Raw genomic sequence first — 18,363 nt, forward strand, 5'->3', positions numbered from 1 at the left:
GTAGAATTCTTGGTAGTATAGACGAGCAGAGAGATCTTGGTGTACATGTACATATAGATCCCTGAAAGTTACCATCCAGGTTGATAGGGTTGTTAAAAAGATATACAGTGTGTTAGCTTTTATTAGGAGGGTATTGAGTTTTGGAGTCATGTAGTCACATTGCAGTTGCACAAAACTCTGGTGCGGCTACACCAGTATTGCGTTCAGTTCTGGTCACTGAATTATAGGAAGGATGTGGAAGCTTTAGAAATAGTTCAGAGGAGATTTACTAGGATGTTGCCTGGTATGGAGGGAAGGCCTTAAGAGGAAAGGTGGAGGGATTGGGGCTGATTTAGTTGGAGAGAAAAAGGTTGAGAGGTGACTTAGCAACATACAAGATAATCAGAGGGTTAGATAGGATGGACAGTGAGAGCCTTTTTCCTTGGATGGGGATGGCTAGCACGAGGGAACATAGCTTTAAATTGAGGGGTGTCAGATATAGGACAGATGTCAGAGGTAGTTTCTTTACTCAAAGTAGTAGGGGTGTGGAACGGCCTGCCTGCAACAGTAGTCGACTTGCCAACTTGAAGGGCATTTAAATGGTCATTGGATAGACATATGGATAAAAATGGAATAGTGTAGGTTAGATGGGTTCGCAGGTCGGTACAACATCGAGGGCCAGAGGGCCTGTACTGCGTTGTAATATTCTATGTTGTATGGGACAGACCACCAATATAGTGTTGAAGATGCATGGATGATGTCACCTCGTGAGGGATTGAAACGCCTGCAGAAAACCATATCAGCTCAGTGAACAAATATACAACCTGAATCACTATCTCTGCTGTCTATACCTGACATACGCTTCTTTCCTTTTCTTCATCAAAACCTCAATTTCTCCAGTCATCCAGCATTCACTACATTTACCAACCTTGCTTTTCACCCTAATAGGAACATACTATCTCTGGACTCTCCTTATCTCATTTTTGAAGGTTTCGCATTTTCTGGCCATCCCTTTATCTGCAACTATCCACCCCTAATCAACTTTTGAAAGTTCTTGCTTAATGCAGTCAAAACTGGCCTCCCTCCCAATGTCAAGCTTTCACTTTTAGATCTGGTCTATCCTTTTCCATCACTATTTTAAACCTAATAGAATTATGGTCGCTGACCCTAAAGTGCTCTCCCATTGACACCTCAGTCACCTGTCCTGCCTTATTTCCCAAGAGTAGGTCAAGTTTTGCACCTTCATGAGCAGGTACATCCACATACTGAATCAGAAAATTGTCTTGTACACACTTAAGAAATTCCTCTCCATCTAATCCATCAACAGTAAGGCAGTCCCAGTGTTTGCTTGGCAAGTTAAAACCCCCTACCATAACCTTCCTATTATCCTTACAGATTTCTTACAGAAATCTCTTTACAAATTTGTTTTTTTTTCCAATTTCTCACTGACTATCGGAGGTCTACAATACAATCCCAATAAGGTGATTGTCCATTTCCTATTTCTCAATTCAACCCAAATAACCTCCCTGAACGTATTCCCAGGAATATTCTCTGTAAGTACAACCATAATGTTATTCCACTCCCCTTCCTCTTTTGCACCCCCCCCCCCCCCCTTTCTATCCTTCCTGTAGCATTTGTATCCTGGAACATTACGCTGCTAGTCCTGTCCATCCCTGAGCCATGTCTCTGTAATTGCTATGATATCCCAGTTCCATGTTCATCACCATGCCTTGAGTTCACCTGCCTTCCCTGTAAGGCCTCTTGCATTGAAATAAATGCAGTTTAATTTATCAGTCCCACCTTGTTCTCTGCTTTGTTTCTTCCTGCCCTGACTATTTGACTTGCTCCTTTTCCCGTATGTACCAGTCTCAGACTGATCCTTTGAATCCTACTCCCCAATCTTACTAGTTTAAAATCCTTCAATGCAGCTTTAGCCAATCCCCTACCAGTATATTTGTCTCCTTCCAAATCAGTGCAATACATCGTTCTTTACAGGTGACTTCTACTCCAGAAGAGATTCCTCCAATGATCCAAAAATGTGAACGTTTCTCCCCTGCAACAGCTCCTCAGCCATGCATTCACCTGTTGTACCCTCACTAGCTTGTAGCACCAGGAGTAATCCAGATATTACTACCCTCAAGGACTTCCTTTTAAAACGCCTGCCTAACTGCCTATATTCTCCCTTCAGAATCTCATCCTTTTCCTTTCCTTTGTCATTAGTTCCAATGTGTACAATGACCTCCTGTTGGTCCCTCTTGCCTTGAAGAATATTCTGCACACTCTCAGACAACATACCATTCTGATTTCTCGCTGCCAGCCGCAGAAATGTCTGTGCCTCTGATTAGTCCCCTATCACAATCACTTGGAACCTGTCATACCCCTCGTTACATTAGAGCCAGTCTCAGTACCAGAAACATGGCTGTTCATGCTACATTCCCCCGATAGTCCATCACCCCCTATATTTTCCAAAACAGCATACTTGTTTGAGATGGGGACAGCCACAGGAGACTCCTGCACTACCTACCTGCCTTTGGTACCTTTCCTGGAGGTAAGCCATCTACCCTACTGTATCTGTGTTTTTTTCTCCTTTCCAAAACTGCCACCCATCATACCCCCTAGCTCCTGTACATTCCTCAAAGCCTCTAAATCCAATCGATCTAATTCGCAACCAAACACACTTCCTGCAGACATAATCATCAGTACATGGAAACGCTCCCTAATCTCCCACATCCAACAGGAAGAGCACATCACTCTACAAAAGGCCATCTTTGCACCTTAATCTACAGACCCAGAAAACAGCACCACCTTACTGCTCTAAAAAAAAAACACTGCTCCAAGCTAACTTATACCTATGTTCTATATTTCAAAGTTTAATCAAGAGACAGATCTTAATCAAACATTTAATAAAAAAAAAAAGAACCCACTCTTACCCCCAATGCACATTTCCAGCAAGGTTATACTTAAAACCTATGTACTTAGCTTGTCCTGTGCTGTGAGCTCTCCCAAACAGGTTCCTCCAACATCAGCTGTAAATTTGTTTTTTTAATTTTTCTTAGTCACACTCCAATGTCCAGAGATACTTGAACTCAAACAGTAAAGGCAGTAGCTGTGCAGATTCACTGCTATGTCAGACAACAATGCAAGTTTCTCTCTACGGCCATGCGGTCTGTGCCATTGTTTCCCTTCCTCCTTTTTAAAGTGCCATTGTTTTGATTTTCTTCCCCCCCCCCAAAGTTCCAAAACAATGCAACAGCTTTGCACTGCTCCTGGAATTCAAGGAAATAATCGTCAACTCCCAAAATACCTGAAAAAAAAGGAGCAGCTTTTACAGCCACAAGTCTTTCTTGCCCTCCATCTTAGATTACCCAGAATCCTTTTGATAAAGAGTAAACAACATTCAACCAAACAAGTGCCAGGGAACTATCATTTCCAATGAATGAATGAGTGAATGCTTTAATTGTCACGTATATCTAGGAAGATACAGTGAAAAAAATGTTTATCACCACAATCTGGCACCATTTTGAGTTACAAAAAGAATAAAAAGAAATTACTTAAAATGAGTTCATCTTCTGTTCAAACTGGGTCTCAAGCACAGCTCTAGAGCTTCTGCAAAATGCTCCAGGCTGTTTAGGTTTGCAATAGCTTTGATTATAGTTGAACTCAACTCACCTGAAAATGAACGCCAGTCGTTTCTATGACTTTTGGTGCAGTTCTAAGGGAAAAAAAGTACTTTATTGACATGGAAGATTCAAATCCACCTGAAGTGAATGTAAAACATCATAATACTCTATCCAAAAGTAATAGGATTGAATGCATTGAAGGCTGTAAGGGGCTGTTCCCTCGTGACACTGGAACCACTACACAGGCCAAGGTCAGAAATGAGAAGATGGGAGTAAGAAAATGCTTAAAAAGACAAGAAACAAGCAGCTCAGGGTCATGCTCACAGACTGAGCAAAGAGATTACTAAACAAAGGACCTGAGCAAAAATCCCTACATTTAGGATCAGCAAAGAGAGCAAACTAGACTGCAAGAGGTACAAATTAATCTATGCTTCACCTGGAAGGAGTGCTTGGATAGGAGTTAAAAAGTCAGGGTTGCATTTCCTAAGATTGCTTGGCAAGGTGCCCTGGGAAAGTGACAGGACATTGGAGGTGTTGGAGTACTGGACAAAGGTATTGTGGAAGGAACTGTTGTTTCAGAGTTCTCAAAGGGCAGGGGAGGATGACAAAGTATTTGGACTTTGCATCATGCTGGAGGGAGGCAGAAAACGATTTTTTGAATGTGGAGTATGGAGAGCTGAAATGTAAGATTAAAAAACTCAATCATGGTTCTGGGAGGAAGTAACAGTTGTAAAAGCAAAAGGTCAGGAAATTGACCAGACACTGTTGAGAGTCCTGTCAGATAGAGTGTTGGGGTGAATCCACGGCTGAAGTTAAAAGAAGACACATCAGAAGCAATGTTATGGAAGGCAGCATCAGAACAAGTGTGACAGAAAAACTGAGAGAACAGTCCTTCCAGGAGGCTGAGTGTGAGCAGGTGCAGTTGAGGCAAAGTGTGTGTTGGTGGTCTTATAATGAATATTATCAGACAGCCCAGAAGTGGAGACTGGAAAGTTGAGCAAGGGAAGATTTGGAAATGGAACATGTGAAAGAGAGAGGAGGACAAAAATTGGAAACAAAGTTGAAGCCATTTCCCAATTCCAAAGGAGAGCAGGAAATAGCGCCAATATATTCCTCAGAAGAAAGTTATGGGAGAGAAATCTTCCTACACCAAGTAGCACTGGAACAAGAGATGTTCCAGTTGCCTTTCCATATACCCAACAAAGACAGGCATAATTAGGACCCAGGCAGGTATCTACAGCCACATCTTTTATTTGGAGGAAGTGAGACAAGCAAGATGAGAAATTATGGCTGGAGTGAATAGGTTGAGCCAGGCATACGAGGGTGAAGAAGAATTTGGATCACATGTTCACTGATGGGGTACCTTATTCTTTCTGATATTTGTAAATGATGTAAGACAGAATGTTGACAGCTGGTGATGGTAGATATTAGTAAGCTTGTGGATGACACCTGGTTTGGCCAGGTGGTTGACAATGAGGAGGAATGTGCTAGGTTACAAGAGGATATAAGCAATTAGTCAGAGGGGCAGATGCAATTTAATGCTGATGAATGTGAACTGACGTACTTTGGAAGAAGAAACAAGACAAGGGAGTATTCAACGAATGGCAAGACATGAGGAAACTCAGGAGGATCAGAGAGATCTTAGGATGCTATCCACAGATTCCTGAAGGTGGCAGGACAAGTTAATACTGAATACAAGCCTCTATTAGTCATAAAATAGATTACATCATACAATCCCTACAGTGTGGAAGCAGGCCATTCAGCCCATCAAATCCAGACTGACCCTCTAAAGGACACCCTACCCAGACCACCCCATCCCTGTAAGCCTGCATTTCCCATAGCTAACCCACCTAGCCTCCACATCCCTGGACACTATGGGCAATTTAGCATGACTAATCCACCTAACCTGCACATCTTTGGACTGTGGGAAGAATCCAGAGCACCCGGAGGAAATGCGCAGACACGGAGAGAATGTGGAAACTCCACAAAGATAGAGAGAGTCACCCGAGATTGGAATCAAGCCAGGGTCCCTGGCGCTGTGAGACAGCAGTGCTAACAACTGAGTCACCATGCTGCACCATGGAGCAGGGAGGTCACGTTGGAGCTGTACAGAACTTTGGTTAAGCCAAAGCTGGATACAGTACAGGAAGGATGTGATTGAACTGGAGGGAACATGGATTCACCAGGGTGCTGCCTGGGATGGAGCATTTCAGCTGTGGAGAGATTGGATAAGCTTGGGTTGTTTTCTTTGGACCGGAAGGTTGAAGTGGGGCCCAACAGAAGTATTAGATTAGGAGGGGAATGGACATGGTGACCAGAAAGCTGCTGTTTCCTTTAGTCAAAGGGTCAATAACATCCTTTCGATAGAGTACTGACCACAACTGTATATTGTACTCCAGCTGTGGCTTAAGCAAAGTTCTGTGCTGCTCCAACATGACCTCCCTGCTCTTTGCAGCAGCGCAGTGGTTAGCACTGCTGCTGCACAGCACCAGAAACCCTGGTTCGATTCCACCCTCAGCTGACTGTCTATCTTTGTGGAGTTTGCACATTCTCTCCATGTCTGCGGATCTCCTGTGAATGCTCCAGTTTCCTCCCAAAGTGAAAGACAGGAGGTTTAGGGGGGATTTGAGGAAAAATGTTTTCACCCAGAGGTTGGTGGGGGTCTGGAAAGCATTGCCTTGGTGGGTAATTGAGGCAGGAATCCTCACAACCTTGAAAGATACTTTGAAGAGCAACTGAAATTTCATAACATTCAAGACGTGAAAGTGGGCCTAGTGTAGGTCCTAACATATTTTTGGCAGAAAAGGCTCAATGTGCCCGAAGGTCTCTTCTATATTGTATGATACTATAATCAGTTGGGCTTCTGTTCAAGGAAGAAGTAAAGAGTGCTCAGATCATCTAACTGGGGATGGCAACAGAGAGGAATTGAATGCCCACAATGAAGAGAAGGCATTTCAGGCCAGGAAAATTGTCTGATGATATGAGGAGTGGCAGATGAAGTTTAGCGAGTTTTGAGAAGATTTGTAGCTCAAGTTGAGGCCCTGGATGTAAGCTTGCTCGCTGAGCTGGAAGGTTCGGTTTCAGACATTTGTCACCATACTAGATAACATCATCAGTGAGCCTCCGGCTTCATCCGAAGGCTCACTGGTGTTACCTCGTATGGTGAGCAAACCTACATCCAGATGAACTTTAGTTTAGATAAATATGAGGTGTTGTATTTTGGAAAGGCAAATCAGGGCAGGACCTCACTTGATGGTGAGGTCCTGGGGAGTGTTGATGAACAAAGAGACCTTGACGTGCAGGTTCATAGTTCCTTAAAGATGGAGTCACAAGTAGACATGGTAGTGAAGACGGCATTTGTCACATGTGCCTTCTTTTGGTCAGTACATTAAGTATAGGAGTTGGGATGTCATGTCTTGTATGGCTGTAACATTAGTTAGGCCACTGTTGGAATACGGTGTTCAATTCTGGTCTCCCTGCCACTGGAAAGATGTTGTGAAACTTGAAAAGTGTGCACAAAAGACTTACAAGGTGTTGCCGGGGTTGGAGGGTTCGAGCTATAGCAAGATGAAAAGACTAGAGCTTTTTTCCCCCTGGAGTGTTAAATGCTGAAGAGGTTTATAAAATCATGAGGGGTATGGATAGGGTGAATAGCCAAAGTCTTTTTCCCAAGGAAGGAGACACCAAAACTGGAGCGCATAGGTTTAAGGTGAGGGGGAAAATTTTAAAAGGGACCTAAGGGGCAACTTTTTCCACACAGAGTGGTGTGTGTATGAGATGAGCTGCCAGGGGAAGTGGAGGAGTCTGCTCCAATTACAACATTTAAAAAGCATCTGGATGGGTACATGAATTGGAAGGACTTAGAGGGATAAATGCCAAATGCTGACAAATGGGACTAGATTAATATTGATCGATATGGACAAATTAGACCAAAGGGTCTGTTTCTGTGCTGTACAGCTCTATAACTCTAAATAGGAACTGCTGAAATGACATAAAACAGAGAGTCAACAAACGTAGGTAGAAGGCGACTGGATGAGGATAGAAAAATGAGGGTGTAGGTTTGCTCGCTGAGCTGTAGGTTGGATATCAAACCTACAGCTCAGTGAGCAAACCTCCACCCTAAACCTCAACCTGAGCTACAAATCTTCACAAACCTTGCAGAAAAATATGAGTTCAGATCAGAAGAAATAAGTACATTAAGACAGGAACAGGATGAAAAGATGTGTTTGCCAGGTCTGTCCCGTCTGATGATTTTGGCACTGAGGCAGATTGTAAATTGGAAAGCTTTGAAGGAAATGTCCCTTAAAGAGATGAAGTCAGTGAGAGTCCTGGAAACATTAAGTATTGAGGCTTGATATTTGGTGGTGGGGTTATAATTCAGGTTCAACTTGACTACCAGGTTGAGCTAACATATTTAATACACAAAGTTACACCATTTTCCTTCTCTCATTGCAAGTCCCTAATGCACTAAAACCCAAAGGAGAGTTTACTTACTTGTTACTTGTGTAGAGTGAAGCGAGCTGTTGAACAATATTCATTACCACTTCATAACATCTTGTAACGAAACAAGATAACTCCTGCAAGTAAAAACAATGACATTACGACATACCTTCAAACACTCCTATTCAAAATTTGTGACAATTTTTGGAAATCTAAGTTACTCAGGGTGATATCTTGACAAATTATCCGAAGCCCCACAAGAAAAGAGTACCCAGGCCTGTCCTCCTGCTACAACCGCACCAGTGCAATGAACTATAGCAGCTTTCTTCTTGATTATCAGGTTGCGTTTGGATGTAAAGTTTCATATTCAGCTCAGGAATGGTGCAACTGAAAAACATTGATAAAAATTGCTTCTAAATAGCTTTTGCAACAATTGAAATCCCATTCAGCCAATCAAGCCAGGGCCAGCTCTTTGGAAAAAAGCTAGCCAACTCATCTAATTCCTTCTCTTTATGGTTCTGTAGTTTAAATGTGCTATCCAATTCCTTTTGAAAGTCACTATCTAGTCTCCTTCATTTTTTCAGGCAGTTAATTCCAGAGTGCAACAACCCAAGTCTTCTAGACTTGAGATCACTGTAGACCAAATGAAGGATAGAAGATTATATTAGGACCCTGTGAATATCCTAATGTGGGGGCTTGGATGGAAACTTTCACCAGGTGGATCACCTACTCCCCAGGACTTTGGTCAAGGTCTTTGATACTGAGCTTCAATGGAGACTTGAACAGATCTGTGACTTACTGAGATAAGTAGCCAGGAAATACAATACAATTTAAAGCTTAGTCCAGCAGCTGGTAATTCTAGAAGTCAATTGCCCCAATTTCCCAATTGTCACCTCTAATATTCCCAACTTCAACCATCCAACCACGTGTCTACTTTCCCTTTGCCTGTTCATTAAATGAATTGACATTTAAATAATTATTAAGTAAGACAACTAAATCAATAAAAAAGGTGACTTGCTGTCTCTTCCCCACTCTACTGCAATCTGTTGGGAGCTCTCCAGGAAACTGTGGGCTGGACATTTCTTCTTCAGCCAGGATCAGAAAATCCCAGAAAAGAATATGCAGTACAGCCAGGTAGAGATTCAGCCCAACAATTCACTGCATAAAAAAATCAATTCCCTACTACTCTTTGCTAATTATCTAATTGATGGCCAACCTGCCAGTAAAATAGTTTTATTTGTTCAATAAAAACCCAACTCTCGTAGAACCCATGCATTGCTGTTTCCGTGCAGAAAAATGTAGCCAGTAAATACAAGCATGGCAACTGTTAAGATCAGAGGTCACTGCAATGCAGCCACAGGAAAAATCATATCCAAGATAGGGACAGTACACTCCACCAGCCAAAAGCAAATATTCATATAAGACATGAAGCGAGTCATTAATTTATACATAAATAATGCAGAGTAAAACTAACTTAGAAGTTTAATTATCTGTTTCATTATTGTATACTAGAACAATGCAGGCAAGCTGAATTTACTTTTACATGATCCTTACAATTGGCTGCATTTTTCTTTAAACTAACCATGGAAAGTCGCTAATTGTGAAATTGGGAAGATCAGAAAACTCTCATTATTTTGCATTCAAAAGAAATGTTTTGGTGTGATAATTGCTTAACTCAAGGAGTGGTTATATATAAGAAGAGTGCAGCGCAAAATCCAATCAGGCAACTTTCTCAGTCCCAAGAAACTATACAAAGAAATAGCAGACACATAGCTTAAAGTTTGAGAGAAAGCCCATTCAATGTAATGCTATAGTAAATATGGAAGTTAAGTCTTTGTTCCTTCAAGTAATTGTTACCAAATGTTAAGGCACATAGGATGATGTGCCTTAACATTTGTACTTCCATTTTCGCAGCACTGCAGCCAAAATTAAACTTCGACTGAATGTTTTCTTACTATTAAAATAAAAAATACTGTGGATGGTGGAGATCTGAAAGAAACGAAAACAGAAATTGCTGGAAGGACCCAGTGAATCTGGCAACACTTGTAGACAGAAAACAGAACCTGCTGCAAATTCAGTAACCATTTACTCAAAACGTTAATTGTGTTTTCTCTGCAAAGATGGTGGCAGTCCTGCTGAGTTTCTCCAGCAATTTCTATTTTGGCTTTCTTACTATGTCCTGATTTTACTAATACATTTTATGATGAATTAATACCTATTAGAACTTCATTCTATTGTGCTAATATGAACCAGCATCAATTAGAGTCATAGAGTCATAGAGATGTACAGCATGGAAACAGACCCTTCGGTCCACCCTGACCACGCCGACCAGATATCCCAACCCAATCTAGTCCCACGTGCCAGCACCCGGCCCATATCCCTCCAAACCCTTCCTATTCATAAACCCATCCAAATGCCTCTTAAATGTTGCAATTGTACCAGCCTCCACCACATCCTCTGGCAGCTCATTTCATACACGTACCACCCTCTGCATGAAAAAGTTGCCCCTTAGGTCTCTTTTATATCTTTCCCCTCTGACCCTAAACCTACGCCCTCTAGTTCTGGACTCCCCGACCCCAGGGAAAAGACTTTGTCTATTTATCCTATCCATGCCCCTCATAATTTTGTAAACCTCTAAGGTCAACCCTCAGCCTCCGACACTCCAGGGAAAACAGCCCCAGCCTGTTCAGCCTTCTGAACCCTTTCAAGTTTCACAACATCTTTCCAATAGGAAGGTGACCAGAATTGCACACAACATTCCAACAGTGTCCTGTACAGCTGCAACATGAAGTCCCAACTCCTGTACTCAATACTCTGACCAATAAAGGAAAGCATACCAAACGCCTTCTTCACTATCCTTTCTACTTGTGACTCCACTTTCAAGGAGCTATGAACCTACACTCCAAGGTCTCTTTGTTCAGCAACACTCCCTAGGACCTTACCATCAAGTGTATAAGTCCTGCTAAGATTTGCTTTCTCAAAATACAGCACCTCGCATTTATCTGAATTAAAACCCATCTGCCACTTCTCAGCCCACTGGCTCATCTGGTCCAGAGTCTGTTGTAATCTGAGGTAGCCCTCTTCGCTGTCTACTACACCTCCAATTTTGATGTCATCTGCAAACTTACTAACTGTACCTCTTATGATCGCATCCAAATCATTTATGTAAATACAAAACGTAGAGGACCCAGCACCGATCCTTGTGGTACTCCACTGGTCACAGGCCTCCACCACCACCCTCTGTCTTCTACCTTTGAGCCAGTTCTGTATCTTCTATTCCATGAGATCTAACCTTGCTAACCAGTCTCCCATGGGGAACCTTGTCGAATGCCTTACTGAAGTCCATATGGATCACATCTACTGCTCTGCCCTCAATCTTCTTTGTTACTTCTTCAAAAAACTCACTCAAGTTTGTGAGACATGATTTCCCACGCACAAAACCATGTTGACTATCCCTAATCAGTCCTTGCCTTTCCAAATACATATACATCCTGTCCCTCAGGATTCCCTCCAACAACTTACCCACCACTGAGGTCAGGCTCAGCGGTCTATAGTTCCCTGGCTTGTTTACCGCCCTTCTTAAACAGTGATACCATGTATGCCAACCTCCAGTCTTCTGGCACCTCACCTGTGACTATCGATGATACAACTATCTCAGCAAGAGGCCCAGCAATCACTTCTCTAGCTTCCCACAGAGTTCTCAGGTACACCTGATCAGGTCCTAGGGATTTATCCACCTTTAACCGTTTTAAGACATCCAGCACTTCCTCCTCTGTAATCTGGACATTTTGCAAGATGTCACCATCTATTTCCCTACAGTCTATATCTTCCATATCCTTCTCCACAGTAAATACTGATGCAAAATACTCGTTTAGTATCTCCCCCATTTTCTGTAGCTCCACACAAAGGCCACCTTGCTGATCTTTGAGAGGCCCTATTCTCTCCCATTTACCCTTTTGTCCTTAATATATTTGTAAAAACCCTTTGGATTCTCCTTAATTCTAATTGCCAACACTATCTCATGTCCCCATTTTGCCCTCCTGATTTCCCTCTTAAGTATACTCCTACATCCTTTATACTCTTCTAAGGATTTACTCGATCTATCCTGTCTATAACTGACATATGTTTCCTTCTTTTTCTTAACCAAACCTTCAATTTCTTTAGTCATCCAGCATTCCCTATACCTACCAGCCTTTCCTTTCATCCTAACAGGAATATACTTTTTCTGGATTCTTATTATCTCATTTCTGAAGGCTTCCCATTTTCCAGCTGTCCCTTTACCTGCAAACATCTGTGCCCAATCAGCTTTTGAAAGTTCTTGCCTAATACCGTTAAAATTGGCCTTTCTCCAATTTAGAACTTCAACTTTTAGATCTGGTCTATCCTTTTCCATCACTATTTTAAAAATGAATAGAATTAATAGTTGCTGGCCCCAAAGTGCTTCCCCACTGACACCTCAGTCACCTGCCCTGCCTTATTTCCCAAGCGTAGGTCAAGTTTTGCACCTTCTCTAGTAGGTACATCCACATACTGAATCAGAAAGTTGTCTTGTACACACTTAAGAAATTCCTCTCCATCTAAACCTTTAACACTATGGCAGTCCCAGTCGATGTTTGGAAAGTTAAAATCCCCTACCATAACCACCATATTATTCTGACAGTTAGCTGAGATCTCCTTACAAGTTTGTTTCTCAATTTCCCTCTGACTATTGGGGGTCTATAATACAATCCCAATAAGGTTATCATCCCTTTCTTATTTCTCAGTTCCACTCAAATAACTTCCCTGGATGTATTTCTGGGAATATCCTCCCTCAGCACAGCTGTAATGCTATCCCTTATCAAAACCGCCACTCTGCCTCCTCTCTTGCCTCCCTTTCTATTCTTCCTGTAGCATTTGTATCCTGGAACATTAAGCTGCCAGTCCTGCCTATCCATGAGCCATGTTTCTGTATAATTGTTATGATATCCCAGTCCCATGTTCCTAACCATGCCCTGAGTTCATCTGCCTTCCCTGTTAGGCCCCTTGCATTGAAATAAATGCAGTTCAATTTATTAGATCTATCTTGTCCCTGCCTGCCCAGACTGTTTGCCTCGCTTCTGTTCTCAGCTGTACCCGTCTCAGATCGAGCTCTTTCCTCATTACCTCCCTGGGTCCTACCCCCCCACCTTACTAGTTTAAATCCTCCCAAGCAGTTCTAGCAAATTTCCCTGCCAGTATATTAGTCCCCTTCCAATTTAGGTGCAATCCGTCCTTCTTGTACAGTTCAATAAAAAGTTTAATTTAATCCAGCACTAGGCTTACTGCTAAATTCACAGCAATTTCATTGATAGCACTAAGAACATCCACGTATTACGCTATAGCTCTTTGCTGCTGTAACCCCCTAACCTATACTATCGCAACTCTACGTTATAGACAGAGTTTGTAAGTACTCCAAAATGTAGAATTTCATGTCACTGTTAACTTGGAGTTTAAAAAAAAATCAAAAGGAGACCAAAGTCTTTGTCAATGAGAATCTATAAATAGTTTAAAATCTAGCTCATCGAGATGAATAAGACATGACAACAGAAAGCACACAAAATTATCAGCCTGTTGCTCCCACATTTAAGTCAAAGATAAAGAAGCCAGGCGAAAAGACACAAGTTCAATATCAATCCATAAAGTGCTAAAAATAAACTCAGTAGATCTGGCAGCGTCTGTGGAGGGAGAACTGAGTTAACAAAGACGAGTCACTGTACTTAAAACGTTATCTGTTTCTCTCTCCACACCAGACCTGCTGAGTTTCACCAGCAATTTCTATTTTTATTTCACATCACCAGCATCTTATTTTTGTCAATATAAATCAGATCTTTCCCTGAAGAGGAGGGTCTGAAATCAGCTCGTAAACACAAGGGGATAAAAGGATCATTTTATTATGAGCATTGAAACAACCATGAAACTAAAACCGACATCATACCTGTAAAAAAGAAATAAATCTGCCCATCTGGATCTGCGACTCCCCTTCTACCATACACGAATCTGTAACTATAACAGAAAACAAGGTCATTGTGTATCACTACCTCAACAGCAATTATGGATGAACAATGCAGATCCAGCTACAGAAGTTTATATTCCCATATTTCATGGATGAATAAACTGGATGCTTATGAATTTCAGGACCAGGACATTTTTTTTTTAAAAAACAACATGTTATAATTAACCCCTCTGTGGTCAACAAATCCTGAAGTTGGACTCAAACTTGGATCTTCTGGCCCAGACAGAACAGAGGACATATTCATTGTTCCATACGCTTAAGAGATATTAATTTAACATGTCTTAGCTACTACATTAAATCTCAGAATCTGAGAATCTCCTGGTTTAAGTACCAGCACAAGAGAACTCCAATTACTTTACCTGGGCTTAATTACATCATTAAGCTAGCAAGAATTGTACCTCCTCCCTGATCTTGGCCTAATTCCTGGGATTGAGTCTCAGAGTTCTGTATGATTGGAGTAGTTTCTCCTGCATCCACCTTGCACAGGGGTATGACCAGGCCCATCTGCACATATACCCATATTCTTTTCATTGATCAGGTTTCCTAACCTTATACCCATAGATCAATTCAAAAGGACTGAACCCTGCGAGAAGAATACCATCTTTTTAAGTGACTTGGGATACTTAAGGCAATTGGCTTTAAGCATAGTTTTGAACATTTGGGGATATCCCTCCAAAGACTCTTGGGATCATAGTGATAATCTGAGGCGAGTTGCTCTTTTAGTGAAGTACACAATTTCTTTTGGCAACCCAAACCCAGTTACAAACGAATGAATTCCTGACTCTCAACTTTAACTGTGATTATCTCAAGGATACTGTCTCTGAAAACCAAATGGACAAATCTCTCATGATTTAAGAAACACCTATGGTCCAATTCCATTTTCCAGGGATCCAACACAATTAACATGAACCCTGCTAAATGGCTCAAACATAGTTATTGGTTGACTGGATCTGGTTGATTGAAGGCTGGGGCTTCCTAACAATTTGACAATATCCTGGTAATTAACTCTATTCCTGGGTAGTCAATACCAATACCTCATTATTCTTGCCTGATATCCTGTCCCAAATATCTCCATAACCTGTAACTGGAATCTCATGGAAATTCATTATGGTAACAAGGACGGACAATCACCGTATATCAACCACCACCTGTGGAAAGGTCTTGACTTCCTCATCAAAACATCATTTTTCACGCAATACCACATATGTCCTTTTCAGCTTCAGAATATGCTGCCTGGCACAAGCTCCTCATCCACTGTGCTCCAAACAGAGACCTGTTAAACTTCTTCATTTAAATTCTGAAAATCGACCCTCAAACGGTCTCCCATACCAAATTTGTTTGCCTAGTCCAGAAACAATCCAAGAAATTCATCCCACAACATTACAGGGACCTCAACCCTAGCATGTGTTCCAGAATCCACTAGAAATCCCCTAGGCAAGTAATTTCCTCCCCCCCAAAAAAATCCAGCTCTTCAATAGGCAAATTAGGAATGCCTCCCACAGTAACAAGACCATTAATGTAGTCACATTGTAAATTAACCTGTAGAACAGAATGGGTAACCAATTTTAATGATACTTCTTAAATTCTGCATCTTTTTAAAGAGAGCTTCTCATGACCTGACACTCCCAGTAACTGGATCGTTCCTATATCTCTTAAGCTAAACATCAGCTCTCGCCTTACAAAATTAGGAACACTTTATGCTTCCTGTACCCTGATCATCATTGAAAAAAGCAAATCCATTGGCTTGCCCCACTAATTCTTGAGAGACACTGTGACCATTCTAACTCTACAGATTTGCTTTTCCATTTCCAATATTCACCCGTTACATGTACTATTGAGGACAAAATCACAAATTGTTCCCCTCAAATAAAACTTATCCTCCAGGCTTTCACTTTCACTGATAAGTGCCTGTATTTTTATTTTTGCTATCTTTCTCACCTCAACCAACTTTTTTTTTTCCCCCACGATTAAATCCTCCATTTCTCAGGGAGATTCCAAACAGGGGCCTGTTATAAATATGCCAGTGACTCAACCTATCATCATCCACAAAGGTTGCAGCATCCTTTATTTTACGTTCTTGTCTTTTTTAGAACCTTTTGCCAGAGACAATATCTTTAAATTCTCCGTTCACAATTATTTCCCTAAGGTTTTCAAAGTCTTCACAACCTTTGCTGAATCCGTTTTCTTTTCAACTTTCTAAATTGCTGTCTCTAGGCTTCAGGTTTTAACTCACAGGCAACAAGCACAGCATTCTTTCCTCAGTCACAGTGACTTGTTCTTCTGAAAGAGGCAAGTACACCTCCAAAGCTTTTCCCACAAAAGCAGTCTTATTGTCTTTCACCCACTTTAGCTTTGCAGCAATTTCCCCAAATACACAAGTTATTATTTCTACCCCTCTTCATTCAGTTTAGGTCCCAAGCAAATATTCTTTGCCAAATCAAAAAAGTGAGGTCTTGACTGTACAGTGTTCCTCACATTTCTCTTCCAAAGTACCAGTTTTGAGTATTTTTCCAACTAATTCAAGTCCTTGCATTCTATTTCACTTCCTAATCTCTTTTGAATTCAAGTTTCTGCAGTTCTCTCTTTTGAATTTTTTTTTCTAATCAAATTTAACTAATCCGACCTGAACACAGATCGATCCTTAAGCTTCAAATGTTGAGCTACAAATTCAAAAATCTGTTTTTCTCGATCCTGATCCTAAATTTCTTTGCCAGAGCCTTAACGTTTGTTAATTGCTCAAAGGCACTAAAGGGACACATCCATTCTTCCCAAAATTGTTTGTGCATTATAAGGTATCCAAATTGACTGCCACCAAATACAGCAAAACGAAAATTGAAATCTTTTTGTTTAAATTCTGGAAAATTTCAGATACCAGACAACCCCCAATCTGTTACAATCCTCACAGAAAGGAATATAAATGAACTAACAGAAAAGAAACCAATATACAAGATGTTTGCATGATATTGTTTTTACAGTAAAAAGGAAAAGAAAACCAAAATAATTCAACCAGGAAGAAAACTCCAAATAAAGTATACTGCACTTAAATATTCAATGCAAAGATGACTTTGTATAGTTACAAGCACGCATATTACTTTCTGCACTAACAGGGGGACGATTATTTTACTGTTTTTCCAAGCCGGCCCTGAGTACACAGGATCTCTCATGATCCACACCATTTCTGGCCTTGAGTTGCTCTCACCTGCATTCTACCCAAAGTCCTAAAACAGGTGGATGAATCTTCTCTCACTTAACTTACAACTATCCTGATGGTACAGAATCCAAGAGATACCTTTTTCCAAACTCTTTTCAGCCTCTGGAGGTGGGCTTTGGCAACACAAAAAGAGCAGCAATGGGTTTTGTCTAACCTACAATCCCTTCCCCCTCTAGTCACCAGCTCTCCACTTTTTCCAACTGGTCACACCGCAGGTTAGACTTGCTGAGGGAGACAGTGAATGAGTGACCAAAAGATAGAAAAAAAGAGTAGGAAGGCAGTGCAGGTGTCCCCTGCGGTCATCTCCCTCCAAAACAAGTATACCATTTTGGATACTGTTGGAGGAGATGGCTCAGCAGTTCTCCAGATCATGCCACTGTGGCAGGCACTGCTGTTCAGAAGGGTAGGAAAAAGACTAGTAGGGCCATAGTCATAGGGGATTCTATTGGGAGGGGAGTAGATAGGTGGTTCTGTGGCCTAAAACAGGACTCCAGGATGGTATGTTGCCTCCCAGGTGCTCGGGTCAGGGATGTCACTGATTGGCTGCAAAGCATTCTAAAAGGGGAGGGTGAACAGCCAGTTGGCTTGGTGCACATAGGCACCAACATATATGTAGAAAGTAAGATGAGGTCCTGAAAGAAGAATTCAGGGAGTTAGGCGAGAAGTTAAAGGGGAGGACCTCAAAAGGTAGTGATCTCGAGATTACAACCAGTACCATGTGCTAGCCAGCATAGAAATGAAAAAAACTAGGCAGGATGAACATGTGGCTTGAGAGATGGTGTAGGAGGGAGGGGTTCAGATTTGTTGGACATTGGGACCGGTTCTGTATTACAAAAGGGACGGTCTATATCTGAACCAGACCGGAACCAATGTCCTTGGGGGGAGATTTCACTACTGCTGCTGGGAGGTTTTAAACTATTGTGGCAGGGGACTGGGAACCAGAAGAGAAAACAAGTAGACAGCGAGGTGGAGACTGCAGACTGTAAGAATTATGAAAATAACTTTAATAAAAGGGAAGAATAGGCAGTGCTGAAAATGTGTTGCTGGAAAAGCGCAGGTCAGGCAGCATCCAAGAAGCAGTA

General features: G+C 41.6%; 1 protein-coding gene across 1 annotated transcript in view; it reads right to left on the reverse strand.

The window, feature by feature from the left end:
* Nucleotides 1–18,363, reverse strand: part of washc4 (WASH complex subunit 4) — a 108,748-nt gene that overhangs the window by 73,757 nt on the left and 16,628 nt on the right. Inside the window, exons 6-8 of the mRNA XM_072562430.1 lie at nucleotides 13,993–14,060; nucleotides 8,094–8,176; nucleotides 3,649–3,691 (exon numbers count right to left, since the gene is read on the reverse strand). Coding sequence (XP_072418531.1) covers nucleotides 3,649–3,691; nucleotides 8,094–8,176; nucleotides 13,993–14,060 — 194 coding nt within the window. The remainder of the gene's footprint in view (nucleotides 1–3,648; nucleotides 3,692–8,093; nucleotides 8,177–13,992; nucleotides 14,061–18,363) is intronic.

Source organism: Chiloscyllium punctatum, chromosome 44, assembly GCF_047496795.1.
Source record: "Chiloscyllium punctatum isolate Juve2018m chromosome 44, sChiPun1.3, whole genome shotgun sequence".
NCBI lineage: Eukaryota > Metazoa > Chordata > Chondrichthyes > Orectolobiformes > Hemiscylliidae > Chiloscyllium > Chiloscyllium punctatum.